At 41.7% G+C, this 22,510-nt stretch overlaps 2 protein-coding genes across 2 annotated transcripts; both read left to right on the plus strand.

Moving 5' to 3' along the window:
* The first annotated feature begins 1,095 nt into the window (after positions 1-1,095).
* LOC106589003 (cell surface glycoprotein 1-like) lies at positions 1,096-4,671 on the plus strand. Its single transcript, XM_014178621.2, has 2 exons — positions 1,096-1,153; positions 1,263-4,671. Exons 1-2 carry the CDS (start codon positions 1,119-1,121, stop codon positions 3,553-3,555), a joined length of 2,328 nt encoding a protein of 775 aa, XP_014034096.2. The 5' UTR covers positions 1,096-1,118; the 3' UTR covers positions 3,556-4,671.
* A 1,317-nt stretch (positions 4,672-5,988) lies between these two features.
* On the plus strand, positions 5,989-21,537 carry LOC106589020 (ribonuclease ZC3H12A). Its single transcript, XM_014178659.2, has 6 exons — positions 5,989-6,139; positions 11,630-12,242; positions 14,938-15,077; positions 18,365-18,599; positions 18,901-19,001; positions 19,184-21,537. The coding sequence occupies exons 2-6, from the start codon at positions 11,689-11,691 to the stop codon at positions 20,254-20,256; spliced, it is 2,103 nt and encodes a 700-aa protein (XP_014034134.1). The 5' UTR covers positions 5,989-6,139; positions 11,630-11,688; the 3' UTR covers positions 20,257-21,537.
* The last annotated feature ends 973 nt before the right edge of the window (positions 21,538-22,510 follow it).

Below are 22,510 nucleotides of genomic sequence, written 5' to 3' on the forward strand. Positions count from 1 at the left end.
ATGTTTTTTTTTTAAGTAGCTAAAACAATTCTCACAATGTGAGTTTAGCTATTGCATTCCATGGGTTTGGAAGTTTATTATGTAGTCATTATTATACAGTAAATGAGTTTAGTATGTAGTCATTGTTTTACAGTAAAGGAGTTTATTATGTAGTCATTATTATACAGTAAATGAGTTTAGTATGTAGTCATTATTATACAGTAAATGAGTTTAGTATGTAGTCATTGTTTTACAGTAAAGGAGTTTATTATGTAGTCATTATTATACAGTAAATGAGTTTAGTATGTAGTCATTATTATACAGTAAAGGAGTTTAGTAGGTAGTCATTATTATAGAGTAAAGGAGTTTATTATGTAGTCATTATTATACAGTAAATGAGTTTAGTATGTAGTCATTATTATACAGTAAATGAGTTTAGAATGTAGTCATTGTTTTACAGTAAAGGAGTTTATTATGTAGTCATTATTATAGAGTAAAGGAGTTTATTATGTAGTCATTATTATACAGTAAATGAGTTTAGTATGTAGTCATTATTATACAGTAAATGAGTTTAGAATGTAGTCATTGTTTTACAGTAAAGGAGTTTATTATGTAGTCATTATTATACAGTAAATGAGTTTAGTATGTAGTCATTATTATACAGTAAAGGAGTTTAGTATGTAGTCATTATTATACAGTAAAGGAGTTTATTATGTAGTCATTATTATACAGTAAATGAGTTTAGTATGTAGTCATTGTTATACAGTAAAGGAGTTTAGTATGTAGTCATTGTTTTACAGTAAAGGAGTTTATTATGTAGTCATTATTATACAGTAAAGGAGTTTAGTATGTAGTCATTGTTTTACAGTAAAGGAGTTTAGTATGTAGTCATTGTTTTACAGTAAAGGAGTTTAGTATGTAGTCATTGTTATACAGTAAAAGAGTTTAGTATGTAGTCATTGTTTTACAGTAAAGGAGTTTAGTATGTAGTCATTGTTATACAGTAAAAGAGTTTAGTATGTAGTCATTGTTATACAGTAAAGGAGTTTAGTATGTAGTCATTGTTATACAATAAAATAGATGAGTTTATATCCACTCTTTCCTTTCCCCAGACTGGCTTCATTGGGAATACTACAACCATGGGCTTCCCTCTATGCCTATGTCTTCTCTCTTTGTAAGTAAGAGTTATCTGCTTCAATAGTTCACCATAAAAAGGAAAATGAAATTATCATAATATTATTGTAGGTTGATAGAAGATTGATTTTATGTCTCTTCACTTTCAGGATTTTCACAACTGCTTGTGGTTCAGGTTTTAGTGACGACTCAACGCTTCATGAAAACTCTTATAAGGAAAAGTGGATGGCATCGATACCTGATGACCATCTCCTTTCAGCTGTTACTATTCCCGGAACTCATGAGAGCCTAACTCGGCATGGTGGACCTCTTATACAGTGTCAGGCTTGGACCTTGGAGAACCAGCTGAAAGCAGGATTGCGGTACTTTGATTTACGTATAGAGGCCAGTATTTTCCACAACACCCTTGATGTCATGGATGGGCATATAAAACATACCAAGTTCCATGACGTGCTAAACATTCTGTGGGAGTTCTTGGGCAAACATGACAGTGAGACCGTGCTTTTGAGAGTGACACTGCAAGGGATGAGTATCTGGAATGCTGGAGAATCTATCAAGAATTTGATTAAGAAATCCAAAGATAAAATATGGACAAAGACGTTTGTCCCCCACATGCGAGATGTGAGAAGGAAGATCGTCTTTCTGCAGAGTACCAATTTCAATGTCGGAACCCTTAACCATAACACTTTCGTCACTTACGATGGATGGTTCAAAGACATTGAAAACAAGATGAAAACGATCACAAAACATCTGAAAGAAGCTCAAAAGAATTGTGCTCATACAATTACCTTGACTGACACATCCGCCACAGGCTTTTTCAAAGGCCCTAAAACTGTGGCCAGAGTGGTTAATGATCAGCTCAATAAGCTCTTAGGTAAACTAAAGACAGGATCTGATAAACCAAACTGCTTGGGGGTAATCAGCATGGACTTCCCCAGTCCGGACCTCATCCAGAACATCATTGAGGTAAATAGGCAACAAGGAAGAGGTTCATCTGAACCAGCAGAGCCTGAACCAGCAGAGCATGACAAACCTGAACCAGCAGAGCCTGAGCCAGTAGAAGAGCCTGAACCAGCAGAGCCTGAAACAGCAGAGCCTGAACCAGCACAGCCTGAGCCAATAGAAGAGCCTGAACCAGAGCCTGAACCGGCAGAGCCTGAACCAGCAGAGCCTAAGCCAGTAGAAGAGCCTGAACCCGCAGAACTTGAACAAGTAGAGCCTGAACCAGCAGAGCCTGAGCCAGTAGAGCCTGAACCAGCAGAGCCTGAGCCAGTAGAAGAGCCTGAACCAGCAGAGCCTGAACCAGCAGAGCCTGAAGAGCCTGAACCAGCAGAGCCTGAGCCAGTAGCAGAGCATGAACCAGCAGAGCCTGAACCAGTTGATTCTGAACCTTCAAGGGAGCCTGAACCAGTAGAGCCTAAACCAGTAGAGCCTGAGCCAGTAGAGCCTGAAGCAGTAGAGCCTGAAGAACCTGAACCAGCAGAGCCTGAGCCAGTCGGAGATCCTGAACCAGCAGATCTTGTACCAGTAGATTCTGAACCTTCAGGAGAGCCTGAACGAGTAGAGCCCGAACCAGCAGAGCCTGAACCAGCAGAGCCTGAACCTGCAGAACCTGAACCAGTACAGCCTGAACCAGCAGAGCCTGAGCCAGCAGAGCCTGTAGCAGTAGATTCTGAACCTTCAGGAGAGCCTGAACGAGTAGAGCCCGAACCAGCAGAGCCTGAACCAGCAGAGCCTGAACCCGCAGAACCTGAACCAGTACAGCCTGAACCAGCAGAGCCTGAACCAGTACAGCCTGAACCAGCAGAGCCTGAGCCAGCAAAGCCTGAGACACCAGAGCCTGAATCAGTAGAGCCTGAACCAGCAGAGCCTGTACCAGTAGAGCCTGAACCATCAGCGCCTGAGCCAGTAGTGCCTGAACCAGCAGCGCCTGAGCATGCAGAGCCTGAACCTGTAGAGCTCGGACCAGCAGAGCCTGAACCAGCAGAGCATGAAGAACCTGAACCAGGAGAACCTGAACCAGCAGAGCCTGAAGAGCCTGAACCAACAGAGCCTGAGCCAGTAGAAGAGCATGAACCAGCAGAGCCTGTACCAGTAGATTCTGAACCTTCAAGGGAGCCTGAACCAGTAGAGCCTGAACCAGCAGAGCCTGAGCCAGTAGAGCCTGAACCAGCAGAGCCTGAAGAGCCTGAACCAGCAGAGCCTGAGCCAGTAGAAGAGCATGAACCAGCAGAGCCTGTACCAGTAGATTCTGAACCTTCAAGGGAGCCTGAATCAGTAGAGCCTGAACAAGCAGAGCCTGAGCCAGTAGAGCCTGGGGTGCCAGCACCTGAACCAACAGAGCCTGGGGTGCCTGAACCTCCACGGGAGCCTGAAAAACCTAAGGAAAAACCTAGGAAGAAGAAGAAGAAATGTCATAAGATACATAAGACTAACATATAAGTATTAACATACAATTCAGTTATTGTCCAATGAAACTCAGACCTGTGCCCAAACCCCCCAAAAATATATACAATCTTCCAAACATGTATTTGTCTAGACTTCCATTGTGTTCTGAGGCCATGGTAAGAGGCAGCTAAATAGAGTGTCGTTGATGTGTTGTGAGAAGAGAGTTCCACACTTCTAATACAGTTTGAAACAATACACAGCAGAGGTGTCAAAGTCATTCCACAGAGGGCCTAGAGTCTGCAGGTTAGACAACCAGTGGAGGGGAGTTCCTTACTAATTATTGACCTTATTTTATCAATTAAGTACAAGGGAGGAGCAAAAACCCGCAGACACTCGGCTGTCCATGGAATGAGTTTGACACGTGATATACAATATATCTGGTGCTTCTTTATGTACATTACAATTACCGTTGGCTCTCTTCTTCAATATTACATGTACATTTCACCTCAATAACATTTGAAATAAAGATTTCTTCATGTACATCTTCATCAACTGAACTGACTAGGCTAGAGCGAGAGCTAGAGTTGCTTGAGTGAGAGCGTGAGAAGCAACCAGTAAAAGCGAGTTCCCCCTCTGCTGGCAGCAACACTGTCATTCCAATACACAGTCTGATGTTTCGAGTACAATTGCAATTGCATGTTTAATAGAGAAGACAAATGTTACACTAGCTTGCAGTTGAAAATGTGATGGTTACTAGTAAATTAACACATCTGCACTTGGGACTCTTTGATGATTTGTTCCCCACCCAAAGAATATTGCAACTTCTAACTCATAACTAAACCCACAGTCAGTAACTCCTAGAGGGTTAAATGTAACAGTACTACTGGAAATAAAACTATAAATTAATGTTGTCTTCAAGATGACCAGATCCTTCCTCTTGAAATGTATCTATTCAAAGATTTGGGGTTTATAATCGCTTTCTGTGTTGAAACAGAAAATAAGTTTAAAAAAACGTCATACAGCAGAGTTTCTAAAAGTTTATCTTGAAAGGTAAGTCAAAAACAATTAGATATTTCCAGCAGACAGACAGATATTATTCATTGTAATGCATACATTATCATCCATAAGAAAACAGCCGATGCAATAATCAGGTACTGCATAACTGTAACGCCCTGGCCATAGAGAGGGGTTTTTTGTTCTTTATTTTGGTTAGGCCAGGGTGTTACATTGGGTGGGCGTTCTATGTTCATTTTTCTATGTTTTTGTATTTCTTTGTTTTGGGCCGTGTGTGGCTCCCAATCAGGCATAGTTCGTTGTTGCTGATTGGGAGTCACACATAAGTAGCTTGGTTTTCCTTTGGGTTTTTGTGGGTGATTGTTTTCTGTTTAGTGTGTAACCGGACAGAACTGTTGCTGGTCGTTTTGTTTATTTTATAGTGTTCATGCGATTCATTAAATCCTTTATGATGAACACATCCTCCGCTGCACCTTGGTCTCGTTCTGACGACGGCCGTTACAATAACAGGAGTTTCTGAGTGCTCTGGAGAGTGGAACATGAAAAACAACTAAGACACATGCCTACATGATGAAGTCAGGTAAGAGCTTTAGGCATACAGTGCAGATAAAGGGTGTATTGTTCTGTCACATAGGTCATCAGACCACACAGGTGACTTCTCTGTCTGGTCAACATGGGCTGGCTGGGCTGGGTCAAAGTTTCTACAAACAATGAGTTGGCCTTTATTCTCCTTTTATGGTGTAATAAAATCTAGAGTAGTTATTTTCCAGCTTTGTCAATGGAATCTCAAATGCATACTTCCTTTTTTTGGGGGATTGTGGACCGTACAGTGGGCTATAGACGGTAGATAATAGACAGTGCACTATAATAGTATTCATGACAGTGTAAAGCTCACCAAGATTACCAGCCTTTTTTCCCTTGACACCATAAACAACACTTAGAAAGGAAGATCCATGCATTGGCAGAAATCTATACAGAAAATAAGAAACTGCTGATTCACTACGAACTATATGATGTGGCTCAAAAATGTCATTAAAACAAAATACAAATGTTTTATGGTACAATCCTAGGCCCTAGACCACACAAATATTGTATTCAGTAGACTTGGCAGTAGGAGCATTGATTTCTGCCAGAGGCTATCATACCATGGTCTATCAGTCGATAATAATATAGTTGCACTTGAAACTTGTTTGGAGAAGGTTTTGGAAAAAAACTGTTTAGTTTGCTGGTCAATTACTGATTCCGGTCACCGAATGGCGCAGCGGTCTAAGATACTGCATCTCCGTGCTAAGAGGCGTCACTATTGTACCTGGTTCGAATTCAGGCTGTATCACATCTGTCCGTGATTGAAAGTTCCATATAGCGGCGCCCGGGTTTGGCCGACATAGGCCGTCATATAAATTGACTTTACCCAGATTTATGATCAACTGTTGTTGTCCTGTTTGCTTACATCAAGAAAGGAAGACGGGAAACCCCCTCTGTTTCCTTGTGCGGAGTTGTGACGTCATATTTGCGTGTGTAGCGGAGTGTCCACACTGACACTGCTCAAAGAGAGAGACATTTCACATGGATAGCAGCACCAACATTACATTACATCGCGAAACTGTTGAGCTATAAATTACTGGTAAGTAACTACATTGACGGCTTAACTTTGTTTCTTATTTGGCAACATGTTGACTGATTACGGTGTCAAAAGTTCAGGAAGTTAGACTATATGTTAAGGTTTTCCGAAACGGACTAAATTGCGTAACAAATCAAAGAAGGATAACTCGGGTTGATACTCATAGGCTACATTTAACATCTCGTCGACACATTTCTGGGAATGAACACCGGCAATTGATTTAATTTCCTTTAAATTCTGCTAAATGACTTAAATGTAAATGTAAATGTAAATACTCGAGTGGTCGACAATATACATTTAGGCTATTGATACAGTAAACCAACGGGTCATTCCCAGGCCTACTGTACGTTGCCTTTTGGACCTCATAACTTTAGGTGGGGAAAAATGACGTTTCACTTTCAGGCATTTAAATCCCCTGTTAGGGAAACACACGACTACCCAATAAATAATGTTATCCATTAAACAGGAGCATAGCCTATTAGTAGCTGTTAGGTACTCTAGTGGTTAGAGCGGTGGGCCAGTAACCGAAAGGTTGGTTGATCAAATCCCCGAGCTGACAAGGTATAAATCTGTTCTTCCCCTGAATAAGGCAGTTAACACATTGTTCCTAGGCCGTCATAAATAAGAATTTGTTCTTAACTGACTTGCCTGGTTAAATAGCACAAGATGAACAACATACAGTACTTGTATTTTCTGCCCGAAGTTACGTTGCTGTAAAGTCACAGTAAAGGAATATAATAGATTATAGATAATATACACATGTTTTGTCTCAAAGCTTTTCGTATTATTCTGTATGTAAATCCTAGACACGATAGGTTTCGTATGGTACTGTATGTATTAATTTGTCGATGTCCATCACCCATTCTGTATGATATGTTACGAATTACAAATCGTATTATATGTAAGGAATACCTGGGATAGGATAAAGTAATCCCCCCCCCCCCCCATAGAGCGTCTGCTAAATGACTTAAATGTAAATGTAACGAATTTGCAAAACTTACAATATGTAACGAATTTTCTAAACGTTATAATGTTATGTTATACTTTTGAAAACGTATGACATGTTACGAATACTAGCTAGCTGGCTAACGTTAGGGTTAAGTTGAGGAGTTAGAAGGTTTAAGGTCATGGAAAGGGTCAGCTAACAGATAGTTGAAGAGTTGCTAATTAGCTACAATTCCAAAGTTGTCCGTGATGAGATTCAAACGTTTGCGTTATACGGGCGCTCATCCCCCCCAACCTTTTCGCCTTAGGTAGCCATCTGTCTTACAGTATGTAACCATACCAAACATAACATATCGTAATATTTGAGTGTCCCTGATTTACATTTACTATGCTACATCTAGTCTATGAGACCATGCTGTTAGGTCGCATTCGATGATACTGACAGACAGGAGCACTTGTCATCAAGAGTTAAAAAGGTACAGATGTAGGATCTTAATTTGAGCCAGTTTGCTACAGCAGGAAAACAATCCTTCAGTAACAGTACATTTGAATTTGTATGTGGTTTGTAATTAATGGCCATTTTTTTGTTGGGGTTGATACATTTTTCGTAAGGACAAATCAATTCGGAAATTTCAAAGTGGAAATTACAAACTTCAGAAACCTTTTTAAATCTCAAATACACTACAAGTTTAAAATGTCCTACATTGCAGGAAAGTTCTCCTGCAACAGGGTGATCAAATTAAGACTAACTTTACTTATCCTGATCATTTTTTTTATTTAACTTGGCAAGTCAGTTAAGAACAAATTCAAAAAACCTTTCGGTTACTAGTCCAACGCTCTAACCACTAGGCTACCTGCCGCCTCATCTAGAGTAACGTAGGGCAGGGTTCCCCAATAGGTGACGCATGGCTGATTTTTATGTTTCGTTGTTGGACATAAACGACTGTAAAATCACTACGATATTAGCTCAAAGGGATTTTAATTGAGGAAATCCCACGCATATATAGAAAGGCATATGTGATCATATCCCAATATAATCAAGTTTTAAATTGATTATGTTTTGGTCAAATACTGTATCTGTTTGGGATTCTTGCGGTCAATTTGCAGTGAACAATATACTTATATCTATGTCACAGAATCGGCCCACGGCTGAATATATACAGTTTTGTTTATTCCATGTGTAACTCTGTGTGTTTGTGTCGCACTGCTTTGCTTTATCTTGGCCAGGTCACAGTTGTAAATGAGAACTTGTTCTCAACTGGCCACCTGGTTAAATAAAGGTGAAGAAAAGATGACTGTAATTGGCGACCCCCAGCCTAAGGGCTGTTAAACTAGTGGTCCTCTGTAGCTTAGTTGGTAGCACTTGGTGCTTGCAATGCCAGGATAGTGGGTTTGTTTCCCGCAACCACCTGTATGTAAAATGTGTGCATGCATGACTTTAAGTCGCTTTGGATAAAAGCGTCAGCTAAATTACATGTATTATATTATTGGGGGCCATAGGCAAGATTTGGTTGGGGGGCCCCCCCACCTCGTGGCAAAAAATTCTAGAGACTGCAATTCAAAACATATTGCCGTGGGGTGGAGAGACATTTTTGTTGAATTTTACAGCTAATTTCCTGCAATTCTATCCATTTTGCCATGACTAATGCCATGTTAATATGATATCTGAGTGAGAATGGAGGCCCTCTGGAGGTCTGGGCCCCCGTGCCCGGTCTTTGTTCGGCCATGAATACTACAAGTTTAAAAATGGCTGATGCACAACTACATCTCGAAATTGCACTTGGTATATTGTAATATTGGTCATTTCTATGTAAAAGGACCCATGAGCACCAGCACGGAAGTTTATAGGAGCGTGTAAAATTGGGTCTCAAATGAAATTAAAGAGTCTATTTTTATTTATTAAACCATCAATACATTTTTCAACTATTTTCCATCCTAAAAATGAGGAATCAAATCAGATCAAATGTTTTTATATAGCCCTTCTTACATCAGCTGATATCTCAAAGTGCTATACAGAAACCCAGCCTAAAACCCCAAACAGCGAGCAATGCAGGTGTAGAAGCACGGTGGCTAGGAAAAACTCCCTAGAAAGGCCAAAACCTAGGAAGAAACCTAGAGAGGAACCAGGCTATGAGGGGTGGCCAGTCCTCTTCTGGCTGTGCCGGGTGGAGATTATAACAGCTGTACAGTACAGGAATAAGCTAAAGCTTTGATTTCTGGTCAAACTGATGGAAAGGGGGTTTTAGAAAATTAGAGATTAGAGATTATACAGTACAGGAATAAAATAAAGCTTAGATTTCTGGTCAAACTGATGGAAAAGGGGTCTTAGAAAATATCTACCAGAAAAAGTTTTAAACAGTATTAGAAATACATCAAAACACAATAATGTTGAAGTAAAGATCCCTGCCAACTAATATCAACACTTATAGTTTGGAGAATTGTTTACGCCTTTAAGAAACATTTCCTTGTACCTTGAAATTCCGTTACCAAAAACCCCCAGATCTTATAAGATATTTTATAATTTCTCTCCCTCATGAGGAGGGAAGATAATGAAAGTTCACAGAAGTAACAAGTAAAGGTAGACCTATCAATTTGTTATAGTGTTTTTACTGATGTACATTTTGTTTATGAATTAAGTGATTAAAACTCAATTCACGGGATTTCTGAAACTGGTAGAACAATTTCTGCAATTGAATTGGCTACAATGGGAAATCATAGTAGTTACAAACCACAGTTGGGTTCACAATGTTGGACAGCATTAGTACAGCACAGCACATTACAGTACAGTACAGCACATTACATTACAGCACATTACATTACAGCACAGCACATTACAGTACAGTACAGTACAGCACATTACAGTACAGTACAGCACATTACAGTACAGCACATTACAGTACAGCACATTACAGTACAGCACAGTACAGTACAGCACATTACAGTACAGCACATTACAGTACAGCACAGTACAGTACAGCACATTACAGCACAGCACATTACAGTACAGTACAGCACATTACAGTACAGCACATTACAGTACAGCACAGTACAGTACAGCACATTACAGTACAGCACATTACAGTACAGCACAGTACAGTACAGCACATTACAGCACAGCACATTACAGTACAGCACATTACAGTACAGTACAGTACAGTACAGCACATTACAGTACAGTACAGCACATTACAGTACAGCACATTACATTACAGTACAGCACATTACAGTACAGCACAGTACAGCACATTACAGTAGAGTACACTAGAGTTGAGTACACTATAATGTAATGTACTGTACTGAAATATACTCTACTGTAATGTACTCGACTCGACTGTACTCAACACTGAACTAACTGTACTGAACTGTACTCAACACTGAACTTTACTGTACTCGACTGTACTTGACTATACTCAACACGGAAATCTACTTTACTATACTGTTCATTACTCTAGAGCTTTACTGTACTGTACAGAGCTTTACTGTGCTGTACTTTGATGTCTAAACTTGTGAAACATAGATGTATATGATTGGTTCAGATTTGGTACGGTCCGGTTCAGATTTGGTACGGTCCGGACCAAGGAAATGTGGTCTTTTTGGGGGCAGAGCTCATTAAAATAATAGCCAGTGTCTAGAATAATACCCAAATATGCAAAGGAGGATAATGCATATTTATACCTTTGTGTAATAGGTACATCACCATGAAGAGAATGACATTAATATCCATAGTTATGTATTTCTGTGTAGTACAGATCAGGGACCAATGATGAACTTACGTTACTGCAATTCTGTTACTGGGTGTAAATCCACCTCACTCTCGTGGAATAAGCAAAATAGATGTTTTCAAAGTCTGTGTCATGTCATAGCTGATACCCCATTCTTTCTGCAGACACGTTGGAATTGCCCTATTCTTAATCTCAATAGTAAGTCAGGACCCCGACTGAGTTCCAAAATAATTAAATATATACAGTACCAGTCAAAAGTTTTAGAACCTACTCATTCAAGGGTTTTTCTTTATTTTTACTATTTCATACAATAGTGAAGACATCAAAACTATGAAATAACACATATGGAATCATGTAGTAACCAAACAAGTGTTAAACAAATCAAACTATATTTTATATTTGAGCATCTTCAAAGTAGCCACCCTTTGCCTTGATGACAGCTTTGCAAACTCAACGTGAGTACTGACATTCCATTTACATTTGAGTAGTTTAGCAGACGCTCTCATCTAGAGCTACTTACAGTTCGGTGAGACAACCGCATATCACAGGCATAACAAGCACATTTTCCCTCAATAAAGTAGTTATCAGAAAGTTCTGTGCTACTAAAGTAAGATGTGATCTGTTTTCAGACAGGAAGAAAATGATTGTAGTGGTGATAACTTAAATGACAAGCTGGATCGTAGTCTCCTGGTGTATGTATTGTAGAGCTGATGTGTGTTAATTTTCAACCATTTTCTTAGTATTATGACAGGTTTTCGGGGAAACCTCAAACTTTAAATAGCCCTATCACAAACCCACAACAATGATGACATCTTTTTTTAAACAGGTGTCCTATATGAGACCTGCCTGAAAGAGAGAGAGAGAGAGAGAGAGAGAGAGAGAGAGATGAAGATTGGTGCTATCTCAACGCTGAGTCCGGTCAAAGATGTCTTGCCATGGAAAGAGTTCTCCCACACAGCCCGTCTGAGCCCCACAGAGCCACACGACACAGTTGGATGGCTGTCCACTCTGCCTGCCCTTCACAATCATCATCATCCACCCTGTCCCATCTGTGAGAGAATGCACCCTAGTGGTACCCACTGCTCTGCCCCGGAGGAGAGCGGCAAGACCCCCGCAGAACCTGGAGAGGCTCAGCTGGACTTCTACCGTAAACTGGGTTACTCCCCAGCACAGGTCTGGACCGTGCTGCAGAAGTTTGGCCTGAACACAGACACTAACAGGGTTCTGGGGGAGCTGGTGCGGACGGGAGCCAGCCCAGAAGGGATTGAGAAGGAGAGGGAGAAGGAGGGAGCCCCATCTACCATGTCTATCCTGGTGGCCCGAGGGGAGACCCTCAGTAACCTGCCCCTCACCCCTCCACCCAGCCAGGGCGATGTACCCAGTGAGGAGGGAGATGCCCTGAGACCCATAGTGATCGATGGGAGCAACGTGGCTATGAGGTGAGCACAGAGTTTTTTCCCCCTCCCCACTCACCACTCCCAGACATTGCTAGCAAAATTCTTGCTTGAGAAATAGTTTTTTATCAATAAATGTGTGTCCATTTTATTGGAAAACTATCACAGTAAGGTACTTAATTGTTACCCAGAAATGATTTAGTATTGATATGAAAGGTATACTGCCTTTAACGGGCTCCAGAGTGGCGCAGTGGTCTACGGTACTGTATCTCAGTGCTAGAGGTGTCACTACTAGACCCTGGTTCGATTACATGACTGTATCACAACTGCCCGTGATTGGGAGTCCCATGTGGCGCCACACAATTCGCCCAGCATCTTCCGGGTTTGGCCGTCATTGTAAATAAGAATTAGTTTTTAACTGACTTGCCTAGTTATATAACAATTATATAAAACAGATTATGTTCATGGGAAAAAGGTAGATACAGGTTGGACCAGCCTTCATCATATCTCTCTCCAGTAGTTGTAGTTAAGTGTTTCTAGGAGCTTGTGGTTTGGCAGAAAGCCCGTAAAAAAGGTGCTGTGCCAGAAGAATTCCCTGTCTTCAAGAACAGATCATTTCCTTATTGTGCTAAACTTCTACCCATACTACTCTAGATAAACTCCTACCATAACCCCTCATAATTACTTCTCTAGATAAAATACTACCCTTACCCCTCATGATTACTTCTCTAGATAAACTCCTACCCTAACCACTCATAATTAGGATCTAGCTAAACTCCAGCCCTAACCCCTCATAATTAGGATCTAGCTAAACTCCAGCCCTAACCCCTCATAATTAGGATCTAGCTAAACTCCAGCCCTAACCCCTCATAATTAGGATCTAGCTAAACTCCAGCCCTAACCCATCATAATTAGGATCTAGCTAAACTCCTACCCTAACCCATCATAATTAGGATCTAGTTAACTCCAGCCCTAACCCCTCATAATTAGGATCTAGCTAAACTCCTACCCTAACCCCTCATAATTAGGATCTAGTTAAACTCCAGCCCTAACCCCTCATAATTAGGATCTAGCTAAACTCCTACCCTAACCCCTCATAATTAGGATCTAGCTAAACTCCTACCCTAACCCCTCATAATTAGGATCTAGCTAACTCCTACCCTAACCCCTCATAATTAGGATCTAGCTAAACTCCTACCCTAACCCCTCATAACTAGGATCTAGCTAAACTCCAGCCCTAACCCCTCATAATTAGGATCTAGCTAACTCCTACCCTAACCCCTCATAATTAGGATCTAGCTAAACTCCAGCCCTAACCCCTCATAATTAGGATCTAGTTAAACTCCAGCCCTAACCCCTCATAATTAGGATCTAGTTAAACTCCAGCCCTAACCCCTCATAATTAGGATCTAGCTAACTCCTACCCTAACCCCTCATAATTAGGATCTAGCTAACTCTTACTCTAACCCCTCATAATTAGGATCTAGCTAAACTCCAGCCCTAACCCATCATAATTAGGATCTAGCTAGAAGTCAGGAATGGTAACACTGTTTTAGCCCTGCTTTTATGTCTATGGTTTCAGCCCTGCTTTTATGTTCATGGCCTTCCCTGTGGCTCAGTTGGTAGAGCATGGTGTTTGCAACGCAAGCATGGTGTGTGCAACGCCAGGGTTCTGTGTTCGATTCCCACGGGGGGTCTGTACAAAAAAAAAATCATGAAATGAAATGGATGCATTCACTACTGTAAGTTGCTCTGGATAAGAGCGTCTGTTAAATGACTAAAATGTTTCAGCCCTGCTTTTATGTCTATGGTTTCAGCCCTGCTTTTATATGTCTGGTTTCAGCACTCAACACTCCACCAGCCACTCAGTCAGGTGTCACTGTTAGCCTGGGGGAAGCCTCAACCTTTTCTCCCACAACCCCGTCACTCCCCCTTCTGCTGCTCCTCTGTCTCCTTTGGCCTTCTGCCCACTTTGATACAACATTCGTACAGGCATGTCTCTCCCTCATTGCTCTGACATGCAAATTTGAGCATGCAAATCAGTGCACAGTGCAACAGGAACAGGCCTGACTGCATTTTATGCCCTGCCTGCCCTGCTGGACATGCACCAGCAAATTAGCTCCAAGTGATTTTAATTTTGGAAATGTGTTTCAAAGTATTCCCACGCATAATAGAGATATATGATCGTATACAAATGTAAGCAAGGTTTGAATTATTATGTTTTAGTCAAATATTATATCTGTTTGGGCTTCTTGCAGTCAATTCGCGGTGCACAAATGATTAGTAATTATGTTCTGGCCCCCTCTGACCATCCACTCAGCTGAATCTAGTTGATGATCCCTGGTCTAGATTCTAGTAATAGTCCTACTGTACCTAGTTGGTAGGTGGTCTACTGTGAGAACAGGGACCATTTGATTTGTGTATACACAGTTACAACATTTGCATTGCAAATGCTGTGATATTGTGTGTACATGTAGCTAAGTGCTTTCACCTGAGAAATAACTGTTGTAGTAATCGCGGGCCCACCCTCTCCAGGTACAGGGTGCGTTCCAAATGGCACCCTCTCCTTATAAAGTGCACGCTTCTTTTGACTAGGGCCCAAAGGGTGCCAATTGGGACGCAAGCCAATGAGTTAGCGTAGGAGGAATATTTCCTTACCCTTACCACACAGGTAAGTCATTGTGAACGGTATTGGCTTGGTTGCTCAACCATGTTTATTTATATTGCCTTTCTGTTGTAGCCACGGGAACAAGGAAATGTTTTCCTGCCTGGGAATCCAGCTGGCGGTAAACTTCTTCCTGGACAGAGGTCATACTGATATCACCGTGTTTGTTCCGTCATGGAGGAAGGAGCAGCCTAGACCAGATGTCCTCATCAGAGGTAAGATGTCGGGAATACACTGCCCGGCACGAGGCCCGATGTCAGCCCTCATTGCATGATATACAGTCTTCTCTGTATCACACAACAGCCCTCATTGTATTGAATACAGTTTCCTCCTCAAGCCAACCCACTGGGCACAGACGTCATTTCAACCTTTAGTTTTGATTTGGTTGAGTTTTCAACTAACGTGAATTTATCGTGAAATCGACAAAAAATGTCACCATGTCATTGGATTTGGGTTTGAAGTTGGGTAAAATAAAAAAAGATGACTTTTTGCAAATTTGATCAGTTTTCCATGTCGATTCAACATCCTCACATAAATTATTTTGTTGAATTGACGTGGAAACAATGTTGATTCAACCTGTTTTTGCCCAGTGGGATAAAGTTGGGCGGACATTTGTTTTAGACACAATGGAACATTGAGTTTCTATGTTATTTTAATCAGAGATGGCATATAGAGTATATTTAAGCAATAACGCATGAAGGGGTGTGGTATATGGCCAATATACCACACTTAGGGCTCTTCTTCACAACGCATCGCGGAGTTGTATATTGGCCATATACCACTAAACCCAAGGTGCCTTATTGCTATTATAAACGGGTTAATTGGTTAACGTAATTAGAAGAGTAAAAATACATGTTTTGTCATACCCGTGGTATATAGTCTAATATACCATGGCTTTCAGCCAATCAGCATTCAGGGCTCGAACCACCTAGTTTCTAATATGTAATACATTATGTGATATCAGAATCTGTCGTTCTGCCCCTGAACAAGGCAGTTAACCCACTGTTCCTAGGCCGTCATTGAAAATAAGAATTTGTTCTTAACTGACTTGCCTAGTTAAATAAAGGTTAACATTTTTTTATAAAAAATATGTTGACTTCAAGAAATATGCATACAAGCACAATGTTTGAGTAGAGAGCGTGTCTCTTTGGTCATGTGTGAGCAAGAAACAGTTTGGCATATGGACTTGTTCGGCTTTTGCCTGTTGCTGAACTTGAGATCAGATCAGGGGTCAAAGTGATGCAACTCCACAACTCTGGGAAGTGAGAGCAGTGGAGAGCAGGAGGGGAAAACCCAACACTGATATTTCTGTTTCACTACGTCTCTCTCGTTCAGCTGATTTAAACTAGGGACTTTCATCAGCGCATTTATCACTTCCTGCATGTAAAAACTGTCTTCTCATGATGAGCTTGGCTGACCTAGTTACTGTCAATTATTTTTTATTTTACCTTAATTTAACTAGGCAAGTCAGTTAAGAACAAATTCTTAGTTCCAATGACGGCCTTGGAACAGTGGGTTAACTGCCTTGTTCAGGGGCAGAACGACAGATGTGTACCTTGTCAGCTCGGGGATTCGATCTTGCAACCTTTCGGTTACTAGTCCAACGCTCTAACCACTAGGCCTTCACTGGTCCAAAAAGTTGTACCCATTCCTAAATGGGCCTGGGGCATCCCCATTTTTTGTAAATATAGAAACCCATTCCAAACGGGCCCGATGATAACTGGACCCGTTCTGTATAGACCAGATCGGATCCAGACCCGATTCAAGTGAGGGAAGCAGACGAGTCATTTTATAAGCTACTAAAAGCGTGAGGGAGAGGAGGAGAGAGCCTCTGGCAGTGCTGTGTGTATAGGCTACTGTGAGGGAGAGGAGGAGAGGGCCTCTGGCAGTGCTGTGTGTATAGGCTACTGTGAGGGAGAGGAGGAGAGAGCCTCTGGCAGTGCTGTGTGTATAGGCTACTGTGAGGGAGAGGAGGAGAGAGCCTCTGGCAGTGCTGTGTGTATAGGCTACTGTGAGGGAGAGGAGGAGAGAGCCTCTGGCAGTGCTGTGTGTATAGGCTACTGTGAGGGAGAGGAGGAGAGCGCCTCTGGCAGTGCTGTGTGTATAGGCTACTGTGAGGGAGAGGAGGAGAGAGCCTCTGGCAGTGCTGTGTGTATAGGCTACTGTGAGGGAGAGGAGGAGAGAGCCTCTGGCAGTGCTGTGTGTATAGGCTACTGTGAGGGAGAGGAGGTAGAGAGCCTCTGGCAGTGCTGTGTGTATAGGCTACTGTGAGGGAGAGGAGGAGAGAGCCTCTGGCAGTGCTGTGTGTATAGGCTACTGTGAGTGTCAGCAAGTGACATGGGAACAGGGAGGAGGGAGGGAGAGACGAGAAGCAGCAACCAACCAAGTCGACTCGCGTTATAGTAGACTAATAGCTGCCATAGCTAGGTTCTATATCATGCAATATGATTACGTAGTACCTGTCTTGACTGCATCAAACTGGGAGAAGCTAGTTAAGCTAGCTAGCTAGGCTAATTGAGGCAGAATGCTCTTTCTCATCCTACACAGTTGCAACTCCATTCAGAATGTAAAGTAGCAGTCTACCTGTTGGCTCTTGGTCGTTGTAGCCTGTTTTTAATTCTGTCATTTTAATTCCGTCTTCCATTGATTAGTTATCTCCTAACTTTTGCCCCACATGGAGGCTCTATGACTGTAGCTAATTGCCGCTTTGATGACTTATGATTGGCCAACAACAAGCTACACGCGCCACTCCTGTGAAAAGCAAAGAGCAGTAGCATGAATTATACAATTTCTCTCTCTGTTGCAGCACTCGCGTTCGGATCTGTATGTGTCCTTCCGGACAAGCCAATTAAAATTACACATACCCGAGGCCTGTTGCAATCATATCAGATATGACCCAGACCCATTACATTATTTAAAATTATGGATCCGGACTCACTCGCTTCCCGGATCGGGTCTTGTGTATTTGGGTACAGGTGGATCCGTGAAGACCTCTTAAATACATTTTTCTCATGCCTTATCCATTGCCAAGAGCCGGTTAGAGCCTGTAGGCTCAACGTTAATATGATGGATAGAGTTTAATTGAGTTAACCTCATATTTTAAATATTTTACTTTATCTGAAGCTCCTTAATTAAACTTTATCCATGTGTGCCGAATATCATATAAACGTTGAGCCTACACGCTATAGCCGGCTCGCTATCAGAGCATCTTAGTTGCTCGAGTTCCCAAAAAGTTTGGCAACAGAATATGACAATGTGAGAGGTAGAATGTGAGAGGTAGAATGTGAGAGGTAGAATGTGAGAGGTAGAATGTGAGAGGTAGAATGTGAGGTAAAGTAAAGTGTGCTAAACAAGGTGTGAAATCTGTTTCCTGGAAACAATCATTTTACATACAGACCAGGATTAGGGGTGGTTAATGCATAATTAATCTCTTAAATAATTCTTAACCATTCAATGAGTTAATCATCAATTATCTAATGTTAATATTTTTCTGTTTCTAAAGATCAACACATTTTGCGTGAGCTGGAGAGGAAGAAGATCGTGGTGTTCACCCCTTCGCGGCGGGTAGCAGGCAAACGGGTGGTCTGCTATGATGACCGCTTCATCGTCAAGCTGGCGCATGAGACCTCCGGCATCATCGTGTCCAACGACACCTACCGTGACCTTCAGGGCGAGAGGCAGGACTGGAAGCGCTTCATTGAGGAGAGGCTACTCATGTACTCCTTCGTCAATGACAAGTAAGTCTTGTGGTAGCTTACTATTAACCTTGAAATACACACAGTGGACAAATAACTCATGTTTTAACTAATATGTGGTTACAGTGGACAGATAACTCATGTTTTAAATAATAGCTAATATATGGTTACAGTTCTACAAATATCATGAATAAGCCATTGCTTGGTCGTATAACTTGTACATATTTTATACTTATAGATCTGTATAACTGCACAATTGATGTTATGCAAATGATGCATTATTGTTCAGTGTACATTAGCCACAGTGTAGTGGGAATCTAAACTCTACTCCCCCCTATCTCAGGTTCATGCCCCCTGATGACCCTCTGGGTCGCCATGGTCCCACCCTGGAGAACTTTCTACTGAAGGTTCCTCGTTTACCACGGAAACAGCCGTGCCCTTATGGTGAGGTCATAACTCTACTAGGGTCATCCTGTGGTTGACCTTACATATGGGTGGGGGGACATTTGCAAATAATTATTGACAAACTGACACCAATACTGTAATGGATGTAATAAATGTACTGTACTGTATGTGCTGAAACTCAACGGTACTAATGAACTCTTGTTTACATTTCATGAATCCAGGAAGGAAATGCACTTACGGGATGAAGTGTAAATTCTACCACCCGGAACGAGCCAACCAATCCCGTTGCTCTCTGGCTGACGAGCTGCGGAAGAAGGCCAAGCTATCTTTATCAGAACATAAACACCCCACCTCAGGTGCTGGACCTGCCTATGGCCTTTCTCTGGAGGAGAGGACGGCTCAGAAACTGCCTCTAGAACAGAGTTATGGCTCCCTGAAGAAAGGCCACATCAGTGAGAATGTGCTTCTGATCAAGGGAAGCCATCGTTCCAGCCGGAGGTTCCCAACTAAGGACAAGGCCAACCGACACTTCATGACCGATCTGGACTCGGCCATGCCCAGTGGCTCTCACTCCCCGACAGACCTGGACTCGGCCCTGCCCAGTGGCTCTCAGGAGCGGCTAGATTCTGGTCTTGGCTCCTTCGAGAGCCAGGTGTCTGACCCCTCCAGGGACCACTGTGACCGTTATGGGAAGGCTGGGTACAGGAACTGCCTGTCCCTCCCCAGTATGAGACAACAAATCTATTCCCTGCCAAGCAACCTGCCTTCTAGCTGCAGCTCTCATCCTCCTCAGCCTTTACTGGGCCCCAGCGCAGGATACCAACATCGCAGCAGGGGCCCAGCCAGCACCCACAACAACACCCACAGCCCACATAACAGCATGGGCCCAGCCAGCACCTACCACCCAGGCAAGATAACCTACAGACCACCCTATTACCTCAGCTATGGGGCACCGATATATCCAGTTGGGAAGCATCAGTACAGGTACCCCGATGACTTCCAACAGGAGAGCAGGGCCCACCCTCCACAGCAGACCTACTGGTCCGATCCGTTCGGGACTTATCCTCAGACTCTCCTTAGCACTGCTCAAGTGGAGAAGCAGAGACACTGGCTACTCCCTCGGACACAGCCCCACCCCCACGGGGAGGGCAGGGAGAGAGAGGAGGTCAGGATGAAGCTGCTGGCTATCTTTAACGGCTGTCTGGTGGACAAGGTCATGGACATGTTTCCCCAGCTCATGGACCCACAGAGATTAGCTGCTGAGATCCTCATCCTGCAGTCTCAGGGCCTGTGATTGGCTCGTTGCTCTGGTATGGTGGGACTGGGAATTTTTGTTTCTTTCAATTGAAAGAATCTCTTGTGAAAAACTGCAAACTAATGTAAAGATCTGTGTTGTGTCAAAGGTTTTGCAGTGTTTTCCACTTTGGGGAAACATTGATCTTCCTACTGTATGTGCTCTGCCCAATGTGTTCTTGCCACGTGTTTCAGGACCTAGGTTGCTTATATTGCTTCTGATAGCGTGAAACCTGAGGCAATGGATTGTTGATGCAAATTGCATCTTTTGGGAAAAAACATAATATTTCTAGACTCTTGAAAGTATTTGATGGGAAAATGTTATGTATTTGAGAAACAATATTCTTACAGTATTTTTATTTCATCTTTATTTAACCAGGTAGGCCAGTTGAGAACAAGTTCTCATTTACAACTGCAACCTGGCCAAGATGAATAAAGCAGTGCGACAAAAACAACAAAACAGAGTTACACATAAACAAACGTACAGCCAATAACACAATAGAAAAATCAATGTATGCATTTACATATGTATGATGTAGTGTTCTGAGGCCTATGTATCAAGATGAGTTATGGCATAAAGAGTTTTATTGGCACTGTGTGCCATTGTGGTGGGTCACAGCTAACTATCTAGCTAGTACGCTAGTGAAGTAGATGCCCTATGGGTCTTGTTTCTTTGAAGACTATTAAAGCTGGAATCCATACTTGGTGATACAGCCACTTCTGTTTGAGACATTACAACAACAAAGATTTTACTTCAAACAACCAACAGTTTTTTTTCCCTCAGACATAGAATCAGCAGAATATGTGTTGTTTTCCAGACGTTCCTCTCCTCTTTCTTCAACAAAACAACAACAATAACAGTGGTGCTGTTTCACCTTATGCAGATTCCAGTTGTAATGTTCTGAGCAGAACAACATATGCATTTTTTTTTATGATAAAAATACATTTTAAGTAGTACAAAAACATACACAAATATATCTAAAGTCTAAAAATAAAATACAAATATTTACAGTCAGAAGTAGAAGAGTAGAAAGACATTGTGATTTGCCACTATCTAATAAATAATAATAGAAAATAAAACATTTTTAAAATCTACTTGTGTGCAGCAATGAGAGAACAGTGTATAATTCCAGATCATTGATTTGTGACAGGTTTAGTTCCCTGCTGTGAGCTTTAGTTTCTTATTTTCTTCAGTGTACATAGAATTGTGGTATGGGATACAGTCAATTAATCATTTCAGTGTTTATGCAAACATTTTAAATAAAACAAAAATATATTTAAAGGTTTGTGAATCTTGCTGTTTATGACATGGATTCTCACAATATACAGAATATGTGAAATGGCCTTGTTTTTATAACTATAGTAATGCTGGGATTCAACCTGAGGTGCGTTATAGAGTGATTGACATTTTAAGGTATCTGCAGCGCTTACCCCGAATGCGATCTCAACAAACACGGGGACATTTCCTTTATACTGCCTTGTTGACAACGCTCTACAACACCACTTGGATTGAATCCTGCCTAATTCTGTTTTGATAGGACCACAACATGTGATTTTAATAGCTTAAAGGCTTCTACACACCTTTCCAACCACAGACAACCCAGCTTGGATAGGTATGAACAAAACCTTAAAGGGCAATCTGCAATTGCTACATGCATTTTTGATAAATGTATCATATGCACCCATTGATTCTTTAAGAATATAACTTAGAAATGCTTCATGAGCTTAGTTCAACTGTCGTACCCCATCAGAACCCCCAAAATATAAGCTTGTTTTACTCCAATGTTTTTAAACAAAGTCAACGTAAACAAACACTATATAGCCTCAAAACATGGTTAAAACTATACTTTGTATATCATGGATGGTCAGTCCTTGCATCCATAGCTCAGTCTATGAATTTGAGAGTGGTTACATTTCTTCAGCCCCATCCCTCAGCTTTTTACCAAAACGGGTACCGAAAAACGCTTTTATTGTTTCACCTGCTGATTGCCCCTTTAAGAGGCACATGCCGCATCCGCCCATACAGTTCATCGTTATATAAAGTGTTGTTATTGTACTGTTACAAAAGCTGAACCTGTGTCTCGTTTGCACAAGTGAATTCCTGTCACTCAATTTTAACACGATCACATGTCTGAAAGAAGCTCGCTCAGACACGATACTCATAAACATTCCATTGTGGAGAAATACGTTTTTATTTGCACTGATCGTAAAACGTGGCGTACTTGCTCTAGGCTACTTGAGGAAGCACATTGCAT

The sequence above is a fragment of the Salmo salar genome, chromosome ssa27, assembly GCF_905237065.1.
Source record: "Salmo salar chromosome ssa27, Ssal_v3.1, whole genome shotgun sequence".
In the NCBI taxonomy this organism is placed as follows: Eukaryota; Metazoa; Chordata; class Actinopteri; order Salmoniformes; family Salmonidae; genus Salmo; species Salmo salar.

Coding starts and splice junctions, on each gene's coding strand:
- LOC106589003 (XM_014178621.2), top strand. CDS start 1,119: ATGGGCTTCCCTCTATGCCTATGTCTTCTCTCTTT. Junction 1,154..1,262: donor TGCCTATGTCTTCTCTCTTT/GTAAGTAAGAGT, acceptor CTTCACTTTCAG/GATTTTCACAACTGCTTGTG.
- LOC106589020 (XM_014178659.2), top strand. CDS start 11,689: ATGAAGATTGGTGCTATCTCAACGCTGAGTCCGGTCAAAGATGTCTTG. Junction 12,243..14,937: donor GGGAGCAACGTGGCTATGAG/GTGAGCACAGAG, acceptor TTTCTGTTGTAG/CCACGGGAACAAGGAAATGT. Junction 18,600..18,900: donor TACTCCTTCGTCAATGACAA/GTAAGTCTTGTG, acceptor CCCCTATCTCAG/GTTCATGCCCCCTGATGACC.